Source organism: Martes martes, assembly GCF_963455335.1.
Source record: "Martes martes genome assembly, chromosome: 6".
NCBI lineage: Eukaryota > Metazoa > Chordata > Mammalia > Carnivora > Mustelidae > Martes > Martes martes.
The window spans coordinates 141,193,350-141,218,724 of NC_137893.1; the positions used below are offsets into that span (position 1 = coordinate 141,193,350).

The 25,375-nt window shown below is 41.6% G+C and overlaps 1 protein-coding gene across 2 annotated transcripts in view; it reads left to right on the plus strand.

The window, feature by feature from the left end:
• Nucleotides 1–25,375, plus strand: part of CDKAL1 (CDKAL1 threonylcarbamoyladenosine tRNA methylthiotransferase) — a 634,424-nt gene that overhangs the window by 94,521 nt on the left and 514,528 nt on the right. For both annotated transcript variants that reach the window (XM_080807301.1, XM_080807300.1), the window contains one exon: nucleotides 16,641–16,725. In XM_080807301.1, the coding sequence (XP_080663427.1) occupies nucleotides 16,641–16,725 (85 nt within the window). The remainder of the gene's footprint in view (nucleotides 1–16,640; nucleotides 16,726–25,375) is intronic.

Sequence of the window (25,375 nt, forward strand, 5' to 3'; positions counted from 1 at the left end):
GGAGGGCAGAGGGGGATGGATAAAATAGAGGGACTGGGCGGGGCGGGGGGGCGGTGGCGTGGTAAGAGGAAGACAGGAGAGTCGTCCTGTTGACACCAGCTGGAAAGGGTGTTGCGTGACCTTGTGTGGCCATTGTATCTGGCATTGGTACCCGATCCCTTGGTGAAAGCGGTTTCCAAGAAAGAGTGAGCACTCGAGGGTCTTCACCAAAATGAGGCAGTGGAGGAGGGAATGGGAGGTGACAGAAAGTGGGCACAAAGAGACCGTTCTTTCAAGATGTTTGACTGTAAGGTAATAGAGAAATGGGAAGACAGCAAAAAGATTAAGACAAGTTACAGTTTTTACAATTACTTTTTTTTTTTTTTGAAAATGCTTACTTTTTGGCTAGGTTAAAAAATTAAAAATTATACAAGGAATGAAGTCTTCCTCTAACCTTATCTCCCATAAGTAAATACTGTTCCCTCCTCCTCGTTGCAGCCATTGCTATTTATTTCTGATGCACATCCAGACACTTTTCATGCAGATGAATGCAAATGCAGTGATGTGTTCTGGATTCCCCCTTTTGGCCCCAGTGGTAGCCTACTGTATGTATTTTGTAGCATCTTGTTCTTTGGGCAGTGGTCCTGGTGACCTCTCTGTATTAGGATTTAGAGGTTATTCATTCTGTTTCTTCTTTGTGGGCGGCTTTATAGCACTCTCTGTTCCGAATGTACTGAAACGTCTTCACCATTCACCTCGTACTCTCAAAAATAATGCTGAAGTGAATGACCTTGAATGGCCTTGTTCATGTGCAGGCATGTTTGTAACTGGGCTAACTCCTTAGAAGTAGGACTTCTTGGTCAGAGGATACACAGTCACCGTTTGAGGAGGTGTGGCCACATTGTGGGCATGGGCGCCGTGGTAGTTGCCTGCTTCCTCCCAGCTTCGCCAGCACAGGTGAACACGCTTTTGGGATTTTGACACTCGAGTGAAATTTGGTATAGTTGTGTTGTTTTTTTCTCCCTTAGTGCTTTTAACTTTCACTTATTTTAAGAATGGGATCGGTCATCTCTTCTTGTGTACTCAAGAGTCACCTGTGTTTCTGTTTTACGTGAACTCTGAAGTTCACATTCTCCGCCCATTTTTTTTTCCCCTGTTAGATTTCGGTCTTCTTAATTTTTGACTTTTACTCCTTAGGCCTGAGGGCCTAAAAGCTCCCATGTGGCAGGAACAGCAGCCTGCAGGATGGGCACGATGGGCAGGAGTTTGGGGAGAGGGGTAGTGACCAGATCATGAAGTGCCCTTACACGTCCATTGGCTCATATATTGGCTCTTAGTTTATAAACCTATTTAACACGTAGACACAGATATCCTGTTAGGGATGCCTTAGGTGGAGTGATTTCTGAGCTAATTATATGTCAGGATCAACAGAGCAATTTAATTTGGAATGAGGATGGGGAATATTAGCAGTGTTCTTTTCTACATAGTAAGTAAAAGGTCTGTCTTGCACTCAGATTTTGATTATGGCCAGCCCTACTTAGCTCTGTAATTAGTTTTCAGTAGTCATTGGTAGAGTTTTGCCACTATTGTCATTTAAAAGGAAAAAAAAATGTTCTTTTCCCTTCATACAGTAAACAGAGTTCAAGCTGACCCTTGGCTTCATCTTATTTCTGTGAAACAGCAGGACTGTTTTAAAAGAACAAACTTATTATACAAGTCATCTCGGGGAGTAAGTGCTTCCCCATAGGAGCGTCTGTGTGGTGCTCCACCCAGAAACACACCGGGCAGTCCCCAACACTCCACACGGGCAGGTCTTGCCCTGTTTCCGACTGGGGACTGGAGATAGTCTGTCTCTTTCTTTCGTTTCTCCTCTCCCTTCTCCCTCCTTCTTCCTCCTTTTCCTTCCCCGTTTTATTCTTCCCATCCTCCTACTGCTCCAGCCCTAGCTGGCTAAAGGCAGGATATCTCATGGAGATATTTTTTAAAGCTTTTATTTTATTTTATTTTATTTTATTTTGAGAGAGAAAATGAGTGCATGAGCCTGGTGGGGGTGGGGGGAAGGAAGGACAGAGGGAGAAGGAGCCCGATGTGGGGCTTGATCCCAAAGTCCTGGGATCATGACCGGAGCCAAAGGCAAACGCTTCACCGACTGAGCCACCCAGGTGATCCCCTCATGGATCATTTTAATTGCTTTTGTAAAACAGATTTTGCAAACACGGTTGCTGCATTCTTTGCATTACACAGTTGCTATGGAGAAAACGAATGGGATGAAGAGGAAAAAAATTAATCATTCTGCAGAAATTTATTTTGCCTTTTACTGCTTTTAAGAAATTATTTTTAAATGTGCACCTTAACGGTGCTTTTAAATTCTCTTACTAAAGCATACTGTATTCTCTGAGTTTGTAGTAGGCATCCAGTGATTTGTATCACAAAAATAACAACTCTCTGGGCATGATTAAGCATAATGGACATTTAAACTGTTTCGACTTGTCTTCCAGACTTCTGTGGTAAAGAGACTCCCTCAAAATGCTTGCGGGGTTTAAAACAATCAACATTCCCCCCCCCCATTTTGTTCTTAGTGAATTTTTTTTTTAAATTTTTATTTTTGCATAAGCTTGCTTAACTGCCTTACTTAAATCCACGAGTAGGCTCCTCTCCCTGTTTCCTGCTGCCCCTCTAGGTGACTGTGCAGTGGAACAGTTGTGTAAGATAAACCTTGTGCTCTGAGTAGTGTTGGCGCAAACCATGGCCATCTCCTTTGTAACGTGGCCATTATGTGCAAGCCTGCAGGGAGATGGGGAGATCGGTTGCTGTGAGAGTCAGCCTGTGCTTTGGAGTAACAATCCTGTGCTCATCATTAATTCTCTATTTGCATGTCTCCCACGGATTACAGGAGGCCAAGAGCTGACATGTTCAAGATCTTGGAAATTTTGGAAATAGCCAAACAGTTCCTTTTGAAGCCTGATTATTAGCTGTCTTAGAAATATCATGAGGCAACCTCAAGGCCATGTAATACTTCTTTATTTTGTTTTTAGATATTGTCTGTATTATTTTTGATCAAGAGGCAAAGAGCCACTAATGAGGCATTCTAATTTCCTTAAGTTTATAGTCTCTGGAGTCAGTTTGTCTGGATTTCTAATCCTGGGCCCCCCACCCCTTGCTGTGTGATTTTAGGCAAGTTACTTTTCCTTTCTAAGTCTTAGATTCCCTGTCTACAATTAGAGTAAAAATGAACCCACCTCAAATTGGGAAGATTAAGGGGAAAAAAGTGAGTATGATCTGCTTGGCTCATTGCTGGATGCATGATACGTACTCAGTAATGCTAGCTATTATCATTACTGCTAATCAGATTTTTATTACTTTAGATTTAAAAGCAATTTTTCTTGTGTATATAAAGAAATAGTTTGGAAAGTTATGCATTTTGATTGAAACAAATAGTAGTTTGTTTTTCTCTCCTCACACGCAAAGTAGGTGGTATGCCAATGACCATCATTTTCTTGGTTCAGTGAGTACAAAAGCTTTCAGCAGTGGGGAAGGAAGTCCCTCAGAAAATGTGTATCAGGTCACTGTTTTCATGATGGCTCCCAGCAGGAAAATAGCTTTTTACATTCTCACCTTAAAATGAAAGAACACTATTGATTCTAAGCTCTCTGGAAAAGGAAACTTAAAAATATTAAAAGGTTTGATCAAAAGCAATACATACTTGAAGAAATTCAAGCCATACAGATGGATGTAAATGAAATATTCATGTGCCCCTCCTCAGGATTACACTTTATACAGTAATAAAAGGAATGCCCATGCAAGTTTGAAGACAGAAGAGAGAAAGAATATGAAAGGAGAACATGAACAACTCGCCCTTCATCTGGCTCCCAGGGGCAAACACCTCAGTGTCATGTATATGCTTCCAGAAGTTTTCTTTCCTTAGAATGGAATTTCCCTTCGTAAAAAACAAATAACAAGATCTCCTGTCTGTACCTTGCTTTCTTTTACCTGATGATTTAACAATGATTATTATAAATCAGCATTTACTGGTGTATCTTGCTTTTTAGACAGCTCAGTAGTATTTTAGCAGTAGTCTCATAATTTATTGAAACATTTTCCATATAATGGATATGTAGGCTTTCTGTATTTTTTGCTTTGTCAGTAATGTTCACTGAGATTTTAAAAATTGATTATTGGTCTCTGTATATGTGTGTATATTTGTATGTGTACATATATGTGTGTCTGTAAATACGCACGTGTGTGGTACAAGTAGCTCTACATGCAGGTCTTAAGAGAAATTCTGATGCACACTTAAATTTTTGAGAGCTTTTCCCACATTGGCATTCCAAAGAGTTTCATGAGTGTAGACTGTTATCAGCAAAGTTGCCAGTTTCTCTGTTCCTTTACTAACACTAAATAATATCATACCTTCTAATATTTTCCAATGCGATAGGAGAATATAAGGTTTTTATTTCATTTTGCATTTAAAAAATAGAGTGAGATCAATGTGTATCATTATAAATTCCTAACAGATCAAAGATCTACATGTAAAACCATATGTGTATTAGGAGAAAACATTGGCAAACTCCTAAGTAACCTGGGAATTGAGGAAACTTGCTGATTATGACTCAAAATCCAGAAGCAGTAAGAGAAGATGTTGATGAATCTGATATCCTGGAAATAAGAATATACAAAGATAGTCTATAAAAAAGGTAAAATGGCAAACTGGAAAAAATAATGTAACCTAACATAGACAAAGAATTAATATTCCGTGTGTGTGTGTGTGTGTGTGTGTGTGTGTTTGTATTTATTAGTAATTAAAATTTGAGATGAAAATGACTGTTTGACCCGAGGGGGAAAAAAGGGCAAAAGACATGAACAAATGGAAAACATTAACAAAAATTGCAAATAACCCTGAGATATATGAAACGATGTTCAACTCATTCATAATAAGAGACATGCGTATTAAAACCTCCCTGGATCCAGTTTCTTGGCAGATTGGCCGAAGTACAGAGGTTTGATAGCACACTCCATGGGCATTCTCGTGCATAGTTCACAGAAGTGCAAGGTGGCACACCCTTTTGGAGAGGAATTTGAAAGGGTAATGGGATGACATATGAGTTTATCCCATGACAACAATCCTACCTTTTGGGACTTGATTCCAAAGGTAATCTGGGAAAAATACAGGATGGTATCTGCACTGTACTGTTCATTACAGCACTGTTTGTCATAATGGAAGCCTGAAAAGTGTCCGGTCTTGGTGCCCAGATTCCATCTGGCTGGTCTGAAGTTTGTTCCTTTCCAGACCAGCCCTGGTGTCGCAGCTGTGACACTGGCGATATTTGACTGACGTGCAGATGATTTTCATCTGCATATTGGGTTATTTGTGCTGGAGGCCACATCCCAGAAAGGTAGACATCTTTCTTGGATCCTCTTCAAGCCTCCAAGCTGGGTGTCTTCTGACTGCCCCTCCCTTCACTGGTACATTCTGGCCCCTCTGCCTAGTGCTTCTTCCTGAACTGCTTCTTCTCTAACTGCTTCTCTTCCAGTGCACTGGAGAACCTGACATGAGTGCTCCGATTAAAGCCAGACCATAAGGTTTAACTTTCTCTAGATGTTTAATTTGATAACCAAGTCATCCACCAGTGGTAGTATGATTGAACATTTATTTAATTGTGGGTGATGGGGTCCTGGGAAGGCAGGTCTTCTGGCATTTCTTGGTTGTTCTAGATGGCAGCCACATTAAACTAGCTTCTTTCTGTTTCAGGTGCCATTCACTCCTACCTGTTAATTTTAATATTTGAGGTTGGGATGTAGCTTAAAGTTGATAAGAACGTAAGTGCAGTTTTCCATGCCTCTTGCAGAGCTGTTACTAAGTCAATATTGTTTCTGATCGGTGTTGGCATCTGAAAACCCAGAAAATGCGTTTGTAAGGCGGCAAAACAATAAAGAGTCTGCATTCTTTTTTTTTTTTAATTTTTTTTTTTAAGATTTTATTTATTTGCCAGAGAGAGAGAGAGAGAGAGAGAGAGAAAGTACACACATGCAGGCAGAGAGGCAGGCAGAGGCAGCGAGAGAAGCAGGCTCCCCGCCGAGCAAAGAACCCGATGTGGGACTCGATCCCAGGACCCCAGGATCATGACCCGAGCCGAAGGCAGCAGCTCAACCAACTGAGCCACTCAGGCGCCCCAAGAGTCTGCATTCTTTATTGGCAAACAGCCATATACAGTTCCTCCTCTCTCCCCTTTTGTAGTGTTTGTTTTCTGTGTTACTTAGTAAAGCAGGGCCTTTGAGTGATTGTGGATTGGCACAGAGATGCAGATACCCTTCTCGAACTTTCAACATATAACATAATTGTTTTTTCCTTTTTCAAATACTTTTTTCTCCAGATTTCTGTAACGCCATGTTTTCTATTTTTTTTTTAATTTTTTAATAAACATATAATGTATTTTTATCCCCAGGGGTACAGGTCTGTGAATCTCCAGGTTTACACATTTCACGTCACTCATCATAGCACACACCCTCCCCAATGTCCATATCCCACCACCCTCTCCCGTCCCCCCTCCCCCCAGCAAACCTCAGTCTGTTTTTTGAGATTCAGTCTTTAATGGTTTGTCTCCCTCCCAATCCCATCTTCTTTCATTTTTTCTTTGCCTACCCCCCAAACCCCCCACATTGCATCTCCACTTCCTCATATCAGGGAGATCAAATGATAGTTGTCTTTCTCCGATTGACTTATTTCGCTAAGCATAATAACCTCTAGTTCCATCCACGTCATCGCAAATGGCAAGATACCATTTCTTTGATGGCTGCATAGTATTCCATTGTATATATATACCACATCTTCTTTATCCGTTCATCTGTTGATGGACATCTAGGTTCTTTCCACAGTTTGGCTATTGTGGACATTGCTGCTATGAACATTCGGGTGCACGTGCCCCTTCGGAGCACCACATTTATATCTTTAGGATATATACGCAGTAGTGCAATTGCTGGGTCATAGGGTAGCTCTATTTTTCAGTTTTTTGAGGAACCTCCACACTGTTTTCCAGAGTGGTTGCACCAGCTTGCATTCCCACCAACAGTGTAGGAGGGTTCCCCTCTCTCTGCATCCTCGCCAGCATCTGTCATTTCTTGACTTGTTAATTTTAGCCATTCTGACTGGTGTGAGGTGGTATCTCATTGTGGTTTTGATTTGTATTTCCCTGATGCCGAGTGATGTGGAGCATTTTTTCATGTGTCTGTTGGCCATCTGGATGTCTTCTTTGCAGAAATGTCTGTTCATGTCCTCTGCCCATTTCTTGATTGGATTATTTGTTCTTTGGGTGTTGAGTTTGCTGAGCTCTTTATAGATTTTGGATACTAGCCCTTTATCTGATATGTCATTTGCAAATATCTTCTCCCATTCTGTCAGTTGTCTTTTGGTTTTGTTAACTGTTTCCTTTGCTGTGCAAAAGCTTTTGATCTTGATGAAGTCCCAAGAGTTCATTTTTGCCCTTGCTTCCCTTGCCTTTGGCGATGTTCCTAGGAAGAAGTTGCTGTGGCTGAGGTCAAAGAGGTTGCTGCCTGTGTTCTCCTCAAGGATTTTGATGGAATCCTGCTTCACATTGAGGTCCTTCATCCATTTTGAGTCTATTTTCGTGTGTGGTGTAAGGAAATAGTCCAATTTCATTTTTCTGCATGTGGCTGTCCAATTTTCCCAACACCATTTGTTGAAGAGACTGTCTTTTTTCCACTGGACATTCCTTCCTGCTTTATCAAAGATTAGTTGACCATAGAGTTGAGGGTCTGTTTCCGGGCTCTCTATTCTGTTCCATTGGTCTATGTGTCTGTTTTTGTGCCAGTACCATACTGTCTTGATGATGACAGCATTGTAATAAAGCTTGAAGTCTGGAATTGTGATGCCACCAACTTTGGCTTTCTTTTTCAATATTCCTCTGGCTATTCGAGGTCTTTTCTGCTTCCATATAAATTTTAAGATTATTTGTTCCATTTATTTGGAAAAAATGGATGGGATTTTGATAGGGATTGCATTAAATGTGTAGATTGCTTTAGGTAGAATAGACATTTTCACAATATTTGTTCTTCCAATCCATGAGCATGGAACATCTTTTCCATTTCTTTGTGTCTTCCTCAATTTCTTTCATGAGTACTTTATAGTTTTCTGAGTATAGATTATTTGCCTCTTTGGTTAGGTTTATTCCTAGGTATCTTATGGTTTTGGGTGCAATTGTAAATGGGATTGACTCCTTAATTTCTCTTTCTTCTGTCTTGTTGTTAGTGTAGAGAAATGCAACTGATTTCTGTGCATTGACTTTATATCCTGACACTTTACTGAATTCCTGTACAAGTTCTAGCAGTTTTGGAGTGGAGCCTTTTGGGTTTTCCACATATAGTATCATATCATCTGCAAAGAGTGATAGTTTGACTTCTTCTTTGCCGATCTGGATGCCTTTAATTTCTTTTTGTTGTCTGATTGCTGAGGCTAGGACTTCTAGTACTTTGTTGAATAGCAGTGGTGATAACGGACATCCTTGCCGTGTTCCTGACCTTAGCGGAAAAGCTCTTTGATGACTGTTTCAATCTCCTTACTGGTTATGGGTCTGTTCAGGCTTTCTATTTCTTCCTGGTTCAGCTGTGGTAGTTTATATGTCTCTAGGAATGCATCCATGTCTTCCAGATTGTCAAATTTGTTGGCGTAGAGTTCCTCATAGTATGTTCTTATAATTGTTTGTATTTCTTTGGTGTTGGTTGTGATCTCTCCTTTTTCATTCATGATTTTATTTATTTGGGTCCTTTCTCTTTTCTTTTTGATAAGTCTTGCCAGGGGTTTGTCAATCTTATTAATTCTTTCAAAGAACCAGCTCCTAGTTTTGTTGATTTGTTCTATTGTTTTTTTAGTTTCTATTTCATTGATTTCTGCTCTGATCTTTATGATTTCTCTTCTCCTGCTGGGTTTAGGCTTTCTTTGTTTTTCTTTCTCCAGCTCCTTTAGGTGTAGGGTTAGGTTGTGTATTTGAGACCTTTCTTGTTTCTTGAGAAAGGCTTGTACCGCTATATATTTTCCTCTCAGGACTGCCTTTGTTGTGTCCCACAGATTTTGAACCGTTGTGTTTTCATTATCATTTGTTTCCATGAATTTTTTCAATTCTTCTTTAATTTCCTGGTTGACCCATTCATTCTTTAGAAGGATGCTGTTTAGTCTCCATGTATTTATGTTCTTTCCAAATTTCCTCTTGTGATTGAGTTCTAGCTTCAGAGCATTGTGGTCTGAAAATATGCAGGGAATGATCCCAATCTTTTGATACCGGTTGAGACCTGATTTATGACCCAGGATGTGGTCTATTCTGGAGAATGTTCCATGTGCAGTAGAGAAGAATGTGTATTCTGTTATTTTGGGATGGAATGTTCTGAATATATCTGTGATGACCATCTGGTCCAGTTTGTCATTTAAGGCCTTTATTTCCTTGTTAACCTTTTGCTTAGATGATCTGTCCATCTCAGTGAGGGGAGTGTTAAAGTCGCCTACTATTATTGTATTATTGTCGGTGTTTTTCTTTGATTTTGTTATTAATTGGTTTATATAGTTGGCTGCTCCCATGTTAGGGGCATAGATATTTAAAATTATTAGGTCTTCTTGTTGGACGGACCCTTTGAGTATGATATAGTGCCCTTCCTCATCTCTTATTATAGTCTTTGGCTTAATATCTAATTAATCTGATATAAGGATTGCCACCCCAGCTTTCTTCTGATGTCCATTAACATGGTACATTGCTTTCCACCCCCTCACTTTAAATCTGGAGGTGTCTTCGGGTCTAAAATGAGTTTGTTGTAGGCAGCATATTGATGGGTTTTGTTTTTTTATCCATTCTGATACCCTGTATCTTTTGCTTGGGGCATTTAGCCCATTTACATTCCGGGTAACTATTGAGATATATGAATTTAGTGCCATTGTATTGCCTGTAAGGTGACTGTTACTGTATATTGTCTCTGTTTCTTTCTGATCTACTACTTTTAGGGTCTCTCATTGCTTAGAGGACCCCTTTCAATATTTCCTGTAGAGCTGGTTTGGTGTTTACAAATTCTTTCAGTTTTTGTTTGTCCTGGAAGCTTTTTATCTCTCCTTCTATTTTCAATGATAGCCTAGCTGGATATAGTATTCTTGGCTGCATGTTTTTCTCGTTTAGTGCTCTGAATATATCATGCCAGTTCTTTCTGGCTTGCTAGTTCTCTGTGGATAAATCCGCTGCCAATGTAATGTTTTTACCCTTGTATGTTACAGACTTCTTTTCCTGGGCTGCTTTCAGGATTTTCTCTTTGTTGCTAAGATTTGTAAATTTTACTATCAGGTGACGGGGTGTGGACCTATTCTTATTGATTTTGGGGGGCGTTCTTTGCATCTCCTGGATTTTGATGTTTGTTCCCTTTGCCATATTAGGGAAATTCTCTCCAATAATGCTCTCCAATATGCCTTCTGCTCCCCTCTCTCTTTCTTCTTCTTCTGGAATCCCAATTATTCTAATGTTGTGTCGTCTTATGGTGTTGCTTATCTCTCGAATTCTCTCCTCGTGGTCCAGTACTTGTTTGTCTCTCTTTTGCTCAGCTTCTTTATTCTCTGTCATTTGGTCTTCTATGTCACTAATTCTTTCTTCTGCCTCATTTATCCTAGCAGTAAGTGCTTCCATTTTTGCTTGCACCTCATTAATAGCTTTTTTGATTTCAACTTGGTTAGATTTTAGTTCTTTTATTTCTCCGGAAAGGGCTTTTATCTCTCCAGAGAGGGTTTCCCTAATATCTTCTATGCCTTTTTCGAGCCCGGCTAAAACCTTGAGAATCGTCATTCTGAACTCTACATCTGTCATATTACCAATGTCCGTATTGATTAGGTCCCCAGCCTTCGGTACTGCCTCTTGTTCTTTTTTCTGTGGTGAGTTTTTCCGCCTTGTCATTTTGTCCAGATAAGATCTGCTTTCTCCTGGTGTGGAATTCCGCTGTTCTTGGTGAGTGAAGTTGGTCTTGGCTGGGTTTCTTGTTGATCTTCTGGGGGAGGGGCCTGTTGTAGTGATTCTCAAGTGTCTTTGCCTGAGGCGGAATTGCACCGCCCTTACTAGGGGCCGGGCTAAGTAATCCGCTTGGGTTTGCTTTCGGGAGCTTTTGTTCCCTGAGCGCTTTCTGTAGAGTTCCGGAGGATGGGAATGAAAATGGTGACCTCCCGATCTCCGGCCTGGAGGAGCCGAGAGCTCGGGTTCCCGCTCCTCAGTGCGCCCTCGGAGAAAAGCGCTCAGTCGATTGTGCTTGGAGAAAAGCTCTCGGTCACTTCCATCTCCCTGGCCTCCAGCCATGTGCTTGGAGAAAAGTGCTCAAGCACTCTGTCTCCCTGGCCTCCGGCCGCGCTCCGAGCTCTCCCAGCCTGTGACCCGTTCAAGGTAACCCCGAGCTGAGAGCTCACTCCTCGCCTCTGTCGCTGTAGCCGGCTTCCCTGCTCTAATACCTGCAAGCTCTGCGACACTCAGACACACCCGGTCCTTCTGTGACCCTGCGGGATCTGGGGCCATGCTGGCCCCGCGTGGGCTTCACCCCGGTTTAGCCTCTGGAGTGATGTCCCTCCGTGGAGCCGACTTTTAAAAGTCCCGATTTTGTGCTCCGTCGCTCCGCCGCTTGCCGGGTGCCGGCCCCTCCCCCCGCGGTCTATCTTCCCGACGCTTTGGATTCACTTCTCCGCAGGTCCTACCTTTCAGAAAGTGATCGATTTTCTGTTTCTAGAATTGTTGCTCTTCTTCTCTTCAATTTCCCGTTGGATTTGTAGATGTTTGCAATGGTTAGATAAGGAATCTAGCTGATCTTCTGCTACCTGATGTCGTCTCAGCCTGCTACTTCTCCACCATCTTGACTCCTCCCCCCTCCATTTTTTTTTAAATCCTCTTTATGTGCTGCTCCTTTCCAATACCCTTTTCCCTTCTTTGCAAGATCTTTCTGTCTTCCACTGCTTTCTCTGTCCTCTTTTTTTCCTCCTGTAATTCCTTGTTAGGTGAGCTCATCCATTTCCATAAATTCACGTATTTTCTGTAGGGTTTTGATTCTCACATTTGTTTATGCAGCCTGAAAGACTCCCCTGAGCTTCTGTTTCTTTTATACCAAGCCAATCAGTATTTCTAGTTGGATATTTAATAGGGATCTCAGACAGAGTGTGCCCCCCTTCCCCCAAGAGCCCTATTGATTCTCTTGTCCCCAAATCTGTTTCTTTCTAATCTTTCCTCATTTCATTAAACGGCACCACAAACAACTGAGGCTCAGGCCCAGATTCCTTCCATGTGCTTAAGAATCCTACTTGATGCCTCCTTGCACCGTTTCTATCTCATGTGTCAGTGAATTCCTTGATTTTGCCTCCGAAATAGGCCCCCATTTGCCTTCTTGCTTTTGCCATCGCTGTGATCCCAGTGCAACTTTCACATATTCCTACTTAGACCAGTGTGTCAGCTTCCAACTGGTTTTCTTGCCTTTACTTTTTCCCCATTTGTCTTTACTTTTGCCCCATCTGTAGTCTTCATGGCCCTTCTAGAATGGGCTTTCCAAAGTAGCAGTTAGGTGTTTGAAACCCAATGGTGACTTCCTGTAATTTTTACAATACAATGTGAAGTTCTTAACTTGCCAAATACTCTGGTTGCTGCCTGCCTCTCCCACCTTTCTGTCCCCACTTTCTCTGTGTCCAGTCCAGCTACATTGGTCTCTCTGGTCCTAGAGCACAACAAGTTCACTCTTATTTCATGGCCTTTATACTTGTAGGATTTTCTTCTTGAAATGCTCCTTCTTGTTTTTTGCATGTTCTTTGCATGGTGTTTTATTACTTGAGTCTCAACTCTTCTGACCTAATTATTCTTTGTCCATTACTGTCTCTTTTCATTTTTTTTTTTGAAGATTTTATTTATTTATTTGACAGACAGAGATCACAGGTAGGCAGAGAGGCAGACAGAGAGAGAGGAAGGGAAGCAGGCTCCCTGCTGAGTAGAGAGCCTGAATGCGGGGCTCGATCCCAGGACCCTGGGATCATGACCCGAGCCAAAGGCAGAGGCTTTAACCCACTGAGCCACCCAGGCGCCCCTCTTTTCATTTTAATAGCATTGACCAGCACTTGAAATTACCTTGTTTTTCTGTTGTTTGTTTTCATTAGACTTCCTCCTCAAGACCTAAACTCTTTGAGGGTATAAACTCTTCTCACAACCATATCCCCTGTGCCTGGAGGAGAGCCTGGTGTATAGTAAATCCTCATTGTGTTATGGTGGTTTACTGACTGATTTTTGCTTGCAAATAGTGTGTTTTGACAATAATAAGATATACTAACAGAAAACTGAGTTTGGAAATAATTGGTTAAGAAACTCTTGTGTTCATTGGAAAGGACATTCTCTTTTGAGGGGTGGTCAAAAAGTTGGGTAATTTTGTAGGCATTTTGGTATATTCATTGGATTCCTGTTGATGGCAGTTAGATCACCAAGCATAGTATTCTGTTTGTTTTGAAAGTCTGTACAGTCCAACATTGACAGCATTTTAGACAAAGTAGAATAATTTGCCTTACTTACTGCTGGAGTTCTCCTTGAGAGGGCTTTGTTGTGGTACGTATTGTATTATAAGCATTATCTGTACTGTGAGAGGTGGCTGGGTTGAGTAGAAGAATGTGCCAGGATACAAAGCTGGCATCTGGCACAGATAGTTCTCTCTTTAGGTTTTTGCTGTTTTTTTTTAAATATTAATTTTTAAAAATATTTTATCTATTTATTTTAGAGAAAGAGAAAGAGAGAGCGAGCACATACATAGGGAGCACATGTAGGAAGAGGAGCAGAGGGAGAGAGCGCATCTCAAGCAGGCTCCATGCTGAGCTCAGGAATCTCAAGGAGCCTCCAAGCTGGGTGTGGAGCCTGACATGGGGCTCAATCTCACGACCCTTAGATCACAACCCAAGCTGAAACCAAGAATTGGACACTTAACTGACTGACCCATCCAGGTGCCCCTATTTGTTTATTTTAAGTAACTGCCTAGTCTTTATTTATTTAATTTTTATCCTGTTTTTGGTCAGACATTCATGACCCTTTCTTATCTGTGCCACACGCTGCTCATAGTTTAGCGTCGTCTTTCACAATTCAGCATTCACTCAGTGCATGTTTAACGGGTACCTACCAGGTGCTGGGGCCGTACATAGTAAGTGCTGGGCATATAGCTGTGAGCAAGATAAAGTTTCAGCCCTAAGTATTTATTAAATAAACTGGCGACTTTCTTGAAGCTTATTCCTGAAGATGAGCATTGCCTGCAGAGCTTTAACAGTTGGTGGAAGTGCCGTATGCGTGCGGTCCCACGTTCACTCTCACCCTTTTCTGTCCTTGAACCTACGTGTGCTCGTTTGGTGTCCCAGGATGTCTGAATGCTTGTTCTGTGCCCATCACTGTGCTAGGCCCTGTACATTCAGAGGGCAGCAGATAAAAATGTTGTCTTCAGCATCTCTTAAATAGGCTGGAAAAACGAGTAATTTTAGTACAGAGTGTATCGTGCTAGTGCAGTCTATGCCCAGTCTGCCGTGGGAGTGCAGAGAAGAGGTAGCTGCAGACCTCAGGCTCTAGCTGAAGGATGAGGAGGAGTGAGCCAGGTAGATAGGAAACAAAGATACTCTAGTTGAATAGAGTAGTGTAGGTCTTAGGAATTTCAGGTGGTTTGGCGTGGCTGGACAGATGAATGTAGGGAGAAGTTAATATTGATGTGGGGGAGGTGGTTGGATCTGGAAAGTCCTCAAACACCACTGGAAATCATCAGAAGATTGAGATTAGAGGCATGTCTTCAGGTGCCATTGGGGGGAATGATTGTAAGGGAACTAGGGGAGGGACATAAGTACCCATCATTTCTGAGTTTGAGCAGGGAAGTGACGTGGCCAGATTTCTCAAGGAAAGGATCACTCTGGCTGTTGGGAGGGCAAATAGACCGTGAGGTGTGGCTGGGGGATAGGAATGGGAGGAGTGAGACAGGTTAGAAGGGGTAAATAGTAATAAGCACCTTCCTTTGCCTTTAGTCGATTCAAGAATTTTTTGTTCTTGTCTCTTTAAAAATATTTCACGATTTTTATAATCAAATGTTTGGAAAAAAATTTTTGCCAGTTCACCAGAAGCTTTGATGTGCTCGCCCTCCGTTTGGCATTATGCTCTCACTTGGGGTTCCCTTCTCAGGTGGAGAATGTGCACGCAGACATCTGTTTGTCCTCCTGGTTCTTTATGTCCCTGACCTTAACTTCTGCTCTTACGTCAGCATACATGGAAGGTGCTGTGGTTTTCAGTTTTGGTTTTCCTTTCATTGTGGTCGTCCCATTTTAATGAGTGTGTCCCACTAGGCATCAAGGTAGTGGGCATAGCAGTGAACACGTGAGGCGTTTACAAAGGCCTTTCATAAACTGGGGGGGTTGGGGTTATTGGTTGCTTTGCCGGTGAGTTTATCACAGTATGGCGGCCCCTCTCCCTTACCTGCGGTTTCAGGTGCTTGTGGTCACCCACAGTCCAGAAGCAGGTGACCCCAACCCCCGCCCCCGTGCCATATTGCTAGAAGGTCAAGTAGCAGCCTGCCGCTGCATCCCAGTGCCTGTGTGTTCACGTCCCTTCTTCTCCTCACACAGACGTCTTATCCTCTCATCACGCAGGCATTTACCATCTCCCAGCAGCACAGGAAGAGGAGTGAGCACAGTACAATAAGGTATTTTTACAGAGAGAGAGAGAGACCTGTTCACATAAGTTTTTTTTTTTTTTTACAGTATGTGGTTATAATTGTTCTATTTTATTATTACTGTTATTTTCTTTCTGTGCCGAATTTATAGATGAAACTTTATCACAGATATGTATGTGCAGGAAAACCTATAGCTTCTTTAGGGTTCACTGTTATCTGTGGTTTCTGGCATCCCCTGGGAGTCTTGGAATGTGTCCCTGCGGATGTGGTAGGGGCGGGGGGGGACTACATACAGAACAATATTTGATCCAATTGGTGAGAGGAATGAAAGTCTCACTTTGAGGTAAATCATTAACTTTTTCAGGGAAGACAAAGTATATTTTTAATAACTTCTTAGGCTGCAGAATATTCGGTATATGAAAATATCTGTGCCTGAAACATACTGACACAGTCCAAAAGGGGGCAATGAGTTTGCATACTCAGAGGGAAGGTGAGGCCGGTTCCACTTCAGTTTTTGGAAGTTTTAAAATACTCTCAAGTATTGGGGCGCCTGGGTGGCTCAGTGGGTTAAAGCCTCTGCCTTTGGCTCAGGTCATGATCTCGAGGTCCTGGATTGAGCCCCTTGTCGGGCTCTCTGTTCAGTGGGGAACCTGCTTCCTCCTCTCCCTCTGCCTGCCTCTCTGCCTACTTGTGATCTCTGTCAAATAAATAAATAAAATCTTTAGAAATAAAATAAAATACTCTCAAGTATTGACTATAAGGGAAGAAAATGCTTATTTTCTTTATATTTTAAATGAAAAGATACAGCACAGGGTATACATTTTTATATTTCTCACACATACTTCCACATGCTGTCTAGCGGGCACCTTGTGTCAGGCAGTTATGGGTTTATGTGACTGCCCATGGCCTCTGTCTGTCTCAGTGCTGTGCGAGTAAGCTGTGATTAAGTGTGATACTGAAATTTCTATTTTATATTTGTTTTTTAATAGAAAATGCATCAGACGCAGATTTATGGCTCCTGAATAGTTGTACTGTAAAAAACCCAGCTGAAGACCACTTTAGAAACTCAATTAAGTAAGTGGAAGTTGTTTTTTTCCTGTTTTTGTTTGTTTGTTTGTTTGTTTTTTAAATATAAGTGAAGATAAGTTCAGGAAATCCACTTTAAAAAAAAATTCCCTAATAATATAAATATTTAGTATGTATCAAAAAGAGTAGGAGTTGGACTTGTAAGATTATACTGTTTTGACTTTATCTGATAAAGAATGAAGCTTTACTGTGCACTTTTGCTGATAAGTGATTTGAATATCTGTGAAGGTAGCGAATTAAAGGTGATTTGAATATTTATTGATTATCAGCCACGTCCTCTTTCCAGGGAATCCAGTAAACCACACTTTTTGGGCCGACTTGAAACAGTCCTTCCTTTTTCTCCCTTTCCTGCCCTTTAGCACTATGCTAGACGCTAATAATGCCCGGCTTTCGAGGGAGTCACCGTTCATGTGGGCAGAGTGGCATACGAGTCCTTGCTTCTTACCGTGTTCCCTCAGGTTCAAGTGAAAGAGGCCTCCTTTCTCACATATGCTCTAACTCTTGTCCCACTCACTTTCTCAGAAACCTCGCTTTTTAAATTATGTCCTTATTTTCCTGTGTTTTCAACCTCTCTTAACTCCATGGATGCCTTCTCCCGGGTATTGAAACCTGCCCTAGGGCCCCCTTTTAGCTGTTGTTCTGTTTCCCTTCTCGCCTTCCCAGCCGGCCTCCTCCTCACTTCATGCTCAGGCTCAGCCCCCATGGGTTTTATTGTGAAATACAGCAAACCAAATAGATCAAAAGTTTATGAAACTTGTACAGTTTACATAGTAATGATAGACTCAACACCTGTATATCTACCACCCAGCCATTGAATCCTATCCCCATGAGGTCTTTACCTTGATTTTTGTGTATCGTTCCTAACTCTTTTTTAGTAAGTTTACCATTTATGAAGATTATCTCTAAACAACGTGTGGTTTAGTTTTGCCCTGTTTGGAACTTTATTTATTGGGCTTCACACTCTGTGTGTTCTGAGATTTGCTTCTTTTCCTCATTAGGATTTTTGATTTATCCTTTGATGGACGTGAAATCACTGGTCATTCTTATATTTCACTGAATGAATTTGTTAACCATTTACTCATCTTAGTACTGATCAGAGTTTTCCCAGCGTTTTGCTTTTATGAACACTTCTGCTGTGAATATTTTGAACGTGTTTTCTGGTGTGCCTGTACAAGAATTATTTTAGTTTATGTACCTAAGAGTTGAATTATTGGGTCACAGGCGTGTGTGTGTTTAGACTTTAGTAATGTCAAGCTCCTTCTTGTGGACGGGCCTGCCGGTGTTCACTCTGTGTGGAGTTGTTCTGCTTTCTTGCCAACTCTTCATATTGTCGGATTTCTAAATTTTTGCCAGTCTTGTGGTACAATTGATATCTCACTGTGGTTTTAATTTGCATTTCTGTGACTCCTAATGATGTTGAGCATCTTTTAATATGTTTATTAGCCATTTGGACTTACTTTTTTTGTGAACTGGCTTTTTAAATATTTTTTCCTGTTGAGTTGTCTTTTATTATTTGTGGGATTATTATATGTATTCTGTCTACTAATCTTTCTGTGTTATACAGGCTGCAAACATCAGTTGTAACTTGTCTTTTCACTTTCTTTGATGGTATCTTATGACGAAGAGAAATTCTGGGTTAAAATTTATTTTTTTTCTTTTGAGTCTCTGCTCTTACTATTTAAGAAGAGTTTCTCTGTCTTGAAGTTAGGATATTCTCCAATATTGTCTTCTAAATGTCTCATGGTTTTTACTTCTTATGTTTAAATTTGTAATCCATCTGGAGTTAATTTTTGTGGTGTGGTACCAGGAAGAAGGTCCAATTTTATTTTGTTTCCATGTAATCACTGAATTTCTTCAGTATCATTTCTTGTTTCTTAAAAATACATTCTTTTCCCTTTTTTTCTGTGTATTACCCACTGTGTCATGTTGAGTGTCCGTAGATGTTTGGGTCTGTCTCTGGACTCTGTCTTTGGTTCCGTTGACCTCTTTCTTTATTCTGGCACGATTCTACATAGTCAGTGATTAATACAGATTCATACAAAGCCAAAATATTTGGTACATATTAAGAGTGTCTTGGTTTTTCTTGGTCCTTTGTCCTTCTATAAATTTATATCAGGCTCGAAGTTCAAGGAAAATACTGTTGTGATTCTGATTGTCATTAGAGCGAATATCTTGATGACTTTGAGGGGAGAATTGGCATCTTTCTACATTTTGAATTTTCCAGTTCATGAATAAGGTATTTAGGTCTCCTTTGACCCTCCAGAAGTGTGTAATTTCTTCCTCTAGCATCTGTACATGTTTCAGATCTTTTCTCCTAAGAATGTAGGGACAGCTGCATTGTCCCAGTACCATTATTATTATTGTTATTTTAAAATCTGTCCATTCTCCTTTTACCTGTGCAATAATTTTTTTTGTTGTTACACTACTATACAAAGTAATTTAAAAGAAATACTCATTTTCTAGCTGTGTTTGCTCCCTCGGTCTCTCGGGATTGATTCCTGGAGCAGTGCAAAGGATGCTTGGGTGCAGGGATGAGCGTAGATCAGGAGGCCGTGGCTGGCGAGAGATGTGGTATTGGAGGGGCTGTTGGCCTCATCTCCCGGAGAGGCACTTGGATTTGGAAGGAAGGAGTTGACTGAAGAAGGAAGAATTCTTTCTTTCAACATTGTCAAGTATGACTCCAAGACCCACGGCTTGAATACAGTGGGGAGTGCCCAATGGGGAGTGCAGCTGGAGGGAAGAAGTGTTTTGATTTTGAACAGGCCATTATTTGAAGCCGCAGCTAAGTACTCTGATGAAGTGATGGTCCTGTTTGATCCTTGTCGAGTCCTTCTGAGTGCTGGGCACGTCTGAAATGCTGTCCTTAATTGGGCATCACCCAGCGCAATTCTCGCAGTCTGTTGCTGACTTGTAGGTGACAGTTTTATTCTGCTTCTATAGACGAAGCATCTCTTTTCCAGAGGAAGTTCTCTAAGGCTGGTCATAAAGGCGGGAGTGGGGACTTCTAGCCTAGGCAGCCCAGAGTCACTGTGTTTAACCATTTTATTGCTGTGCTTCCCAGGAAAAGCTGTCAGGTAAGCCGTTATCAGAGACCAGGACTGAGAGATAAGGATTTTATATTTTTTTGCATAGAAGTGATAGCTGAATGGGATGGCATCCTCAAGTCAGAAACTACAGAAGGAACGGAGAAGAGTTCTTACTGGCACTGTGGTGGGAAGCAGAAGAGGTGGAGGTGATGTGGGCTGGGCACAGGGGAGTTGAGTTGTGGTCAGAAGGAGGAGGAAGTGGAGGAGTGACAGCGAGCCGAAAATGACGATTCCCAGATGCTGCTCGTTTCGAAAGAATGCTTTTCATTTCACGAGAAGTCTGTCATGTCCCCGGGTTATCTACTCTTTCCCTCTGAGAAAGGTAAATAAGATGTAAAGATATTTTGGTGCTGCTGATACCCCCTCAGTACAGAATCCAGAGAGTTTAGTTTCTCTGATTCTCCATTTTGTAATGTAACTAATGGCTGTGCTGCTAGACTGTTTCTAAAAGTTTATTTAGAACCTCAAATATAGCTTGTGTCAGTGAGTTTTGTTATGTACATGAACTGGGTAGTGAATGTGGTTCTCAGTAATGACCCGGTGTTTGAATGATTTGGTGAAGTAATCCCGTAAGAGAGCTGTCATTTGAACCACTGCAGAGCCGGTGCCGGCCAGCATAAGTTCCTTTAATGCGCTTGTCATCACCATCCCCTAACAAAGGAAAAGAAGGTGGATACTTTGTAAGCTCTAGCGGACCTTCCGTTACACTGCGTCCATTCCCTTCAGCCTCCTCTCTCACCTGGGTTCTTTTAACGTAGTGAGACAACACTGAAATTCTAGGAGAGTCTGATGTAGTGAGACAACACTGAAATTCTAGGAGAGTCTGATGGACTGTTTCCCTTCTCCTTGTTCTGCTTCACTTAATCCCTTATGCTCAAATTTAGAGATTCACAAAGGTGAGCCTAGATCTTGCACAAATAATGATGGCGTCACTTTGCCACTCATTCCTGAGTGTCATCATTTCTGATCTTTTGTCTTTGTGTCTCTTCCAGTGTATGTCTGATATTTAATAGTTTGTCTTTAATCACTTATCATCTCATTTTTCTCTCTGGTGAGCCACCAGCCAGTCAACCATCTCATTTTAACAGGAACGAAGAAAGGTAACTTTAAGGGATTTACCCTCTTTTATGTGATTAATACCATTGATATTAAGATTCATGAATCATTGATCTCCTTGATTCAGATCCATGAATTGGGTAATCCTGACAAGGTAGCCTTGGACTGATTCCCTCCTTCCCCCCCGCCCCGCCCCTGGTGGTGGTGGTGGTGAAGCTTCACACTGTGTATTGTGGAGAGTTATTTAAGGCTGGCCAAAGAGAATATTGGCTTAAAATTACTTGGAAGTCTTCATTTTATAACTAGTGCTGATGATAAAATGTTTGCTCTTTAAATAATTCCCTAATCTAGGCAAAGTAGCGTACCCAACAGGGAAATGTCTGTTTGTATTTATCTGTAGGCTGTGCTGCTCCATGCTTTATACTGGCTCTCTTCTAGTTGATCGGATTATGAGGGTTTTTACAGTGTTTGTGTTACTAGTGTTCAGATTGATAAGGAGTAGGAGTGTTAGTAGTGAAAATGGAGTTGAGTGATTTTTGGGGGGAGGGGTTGCCTTTTGAACTTTGAAATCTTAGATGCTGTTGCCTTCAGTAATTTTGAAAAAAGTCGCTAATGAGCCCCATATTTTGTGATGGCAGCCTGTTGGATGTATACTCTTTCTTCTTGAGCCTTTGCTAGTTGCCCTGTCCTTGTTTTATTCATTACACCAATTTGATTTAGACAATATGGCCTTTAACTTGAGGGGCTCTTGAATAAATGAAAAAGATCAAAAGTTTCAAAAAAATAAAATTTGGCCTTAATGAGAGTATCAAATAAGAAAACTCCTTTGGTTAATGCTTTATAGAAATGTGGGATCTTTTCTGTGCCACCTAAAGGAGGTCATTCAGAGGCTGGTGAAAATAAACACATCTTGTGTGTTCTATATAAATGACAGAAAGAATAGCCAGCTTGCTTTGATCATGGACTGTCAACCTCTGTTTGACCTTGGGCATTATTAACCCAAACGGGCAGTGTGGTTTAGCCATGCTGATAGTGGGTAGACAAGAATCACTAGTTCTTTGAACCACCTTCGCTATAGAAATAAATGGTAATGTTGAAGGGATGGTGTAGACATCTGAGTGAAATTACTCGAAAGAACAGTTAGGATATAAGGAGGAATGAACAAAGAGGAAAAGTTTGTGTTGAGACAGAGTGTTGGCTTTGAGTAACATCTTTTGGGTATAGGATGTTCTGTTGACAGAACATAGAAGTTAATGGACGGTCATTCTTACTATGAGATGGTTTTTTTTGCTTTATGGTAGATTTAACCTGGAGTTCTTCATTGTGATAGTATTCTTTCAAATTGGATTTGTGAAATGTTTTAAAACTGACTTAGGAAGAACAGAGAAGTGCTTGGCCTTTCAGTTAGTAATTATCCAGCTTATAAGGAAATAAAAAACTTGACCGATTCTGTTGTTAACCTAGATTCATTAACAATCAGTTATCTTTTTCTTTTTCTAATAAAAATAATTGGCACTGAAAGACAAAAGTAACAGTAGACTTTAGTTTGTGCCTTTTGCAAAACACAACTCAGGTGACACAAGTTGTTCTGTTAAACTAGTTTTTTATACTGTACATTGTGGAATTTTTTTTTTTTTTTTTAACTTAGATGTTTTAGTTCTGGCTTCTCTAGTTGTATGAGATGCCTTTGGTTCATTGTGTATTTTAGGTCCTTGCTTAAACTGTCCGTGGCAGCCAACCGAGTCCCTGTGTGATCTTATCACTCACAGCCTCTTGGCTTCAGTCTTCCCTGCTCGCCAGGAAGTTTCCCTCCGTACGGAATGTTACTTTGGAGTTTTGGACCGTTGGGCTGAGTATGTGCCGTAGACCAGGTGTGGGTCTCCGAACAGCGCTGTGCTGACATGAGTTTACATTTCCTCCTTTCATTTTCCCCCTCATCTCCTTCACTTGTGTAGATACTCTCTGTATGCTGATTACTTGCACATTTCTGTTTCCGACCCTTATCTCCCTGCCCAAGATCCAGACCTGTGCATCCCACTGTTTCCCAGCCTTCTCTATTCAGATGACTCCCAGACACGTCTGGTTATCGCACGGAACCTTTTCCCCAGCTGCTCTGTCCCCTCCTGTTGCCTGTCCTGTTTGCCTGCACTGTCCTCTTCCAGATAGTCTCTGAGTTTTCTTTGATTCCTTTACTTCTAAAATATCTTTTTCTGGGACACTGGGTGGCTCAGTCGGTTAAGTATCTGCCTTTGGCTCAGGTCATGATCCCAGGGTTCTGGGATCAATCCCCACACTGGGCTCCTTGCTCAGCGGGAGGCCTGCTTCTCCCTCTGCCTGCTGCTCCCCCTGCTTGTGCTCTCTCTCTCTCTCTGACAAATAAAAAAATAAAATCTTTTTTAAAAATTACCTTTTCCTTTTCCTTGTGAACCTTCTACGTCCTTTTTTTCTTGCTCGATGTTAATTAGCGTTGTGGTCCTTACATGGTAGTAAATGTTCTCTGGGAACTTGCAGTGAACCTCTGTGTTGTCGTGTTTCCTCAGGGTGCCATGAACTAGACACACATCTTCTGGCGGGAACCCTTTTCGTGCATGCCTGTTGTTGCTGATGTCGCTGCGGGTCCTCCTTATCTCTTGCTCTTCGTTTCACAGCAGAACTCCGGCTTGTTCTCCGCTGCTTTTCTGCCAGCCTGTGCTCTGCCCTCCTTCACACCCTGTGCTGGGTCCTTCCCAGCCCTGGGAGGAAGATGAAATCTCTTAGTGTAACAGGGTCTCTGTACAAAATCTCTTTTTCGCCTCCCTCTCTAACTTGTTTTCCTGCCACTCCTTCACAGAATTCTACTTCTCCCCGACATGATAGGATTTTGTGTTTGCATATGGTCTTCCTTTTCCCTGGAATAGGCTCCCCTTTCTCCCCAATGCAGGCCTCTATGCCCGTGTGTGCCCTTACACACACACACACACACACACACACACACACACACACACACACGTAGTCCTGCCTGGCAACCTGTTCAGCTTTTGGAACTCATATCAAAAGTACTATCATCTGTAAGGTCATCTCCCTTCAATTCCCACCCTTTACCTCCAAGGTCCACAGAGTTAATCATCCTCCATTCTCTGCTACTTCTTGATCCCATACAGACATCTGTTGTTGAATATTACACTTTATTGTCCGTTTACATATTTGGCCTTCTACTAGATTGTGAGTCTTGAGGTCAGGTTACTGACCTCAGGAAAATTCTTTTTTGTGGAGTTTTTGGCCCTCTGACTCTACTCTAATGATCTTCCTTTTCTTGGGAAACAGAAATCATTAATAGACTGCTTGTCAACTCTTCTAAGAATGGTCCCCCAGAGCCCTTGTGAGCCCCTTGTCAGAGACAGCTTGTGTATTTGCAAAGAGGAGAGACAGAATTCTGATTTTCAGATATCATATTAAAGGAGCCTCTTTTTAAGAAATCATGCTCTTTTCTGGGGCACCTGGGAGGCTCAGTGGGTTAAAGCCTCTGCCTTCGGCTCAGGTCATGATCCCAGGGTCCTGGGATCGAGCCCCGCATCGGGCTCTCTGCTTGGCGGGGAGCCTGCTTCCTCCTCTCTTTCTCTGCCTGCCTCTCTGCCTACTTGTGATCTCTGTCTGTCCAATAGATAAATAAAATCTTAAAAAAAATCATGCTCTTTTCTTTTTATATTTTACTTATAAACTAGGAAGAAACCTGACCCTTGTCCTAAGTGAGGTAAGAAACTTGTGTTTATCATTGTTACCCTGCATTTTCTTTCTAGAGGGAAGTAGTAAAGGGTGTCAGAAATCTTTTTTTTTTTTCCTCCTTTCAAGTTTTTGTTTAAAGTCCAGTTAGTTAACATTTTATGTAATATTAGTTTCAGGAATAGAATTTAGAGATTCATCACTTACCTACAACACCTAGTGCTCATCACAAGTGCCCTCCTTAATCTCTATCTCGCATTTAACCCACCCCCCTGTCTACCTCCCCTCCAGCAACCCTCAGTTTGTTCTCTGTAGTTAAGAGTCTTAGTTTTATGGTTTGCTTTTCTACCCTCCCCCCCACCAAATTCAATAATGAGTGGAGTCATATGGTACTTGTCTTTCTCTGACTTAATTTGCTCAGTGTAATGCAGTCTAGCTCCATCCATAGCATTGCAGATGGCAAGATTGTGTTCTTTTTGATGGTTGAATAATATTCCATTTTATGTATGTGTACACACACACACACACACACACACACCCCACATCTTCGTTATCCATTCATCAGTTGGGCTGATCCATTCATCATTTGGGCTCTTTGCATAATTTGGCTTTTGTTGCTATTCTATGAACATCAGGATGCATGTATCCCATTGAATCAATAGTTTTGTATCCTTTGGGTAAATGCCTAGTTGTGCCATTGCTGGGTTGTAGGGTAGGAATTCTTGTCACTTCTTGGCCTGGTCACTTGGTCAAGCTGGCAGACGTCCAGCTGTGAATGGCAAGACCTTGTTCTCCCT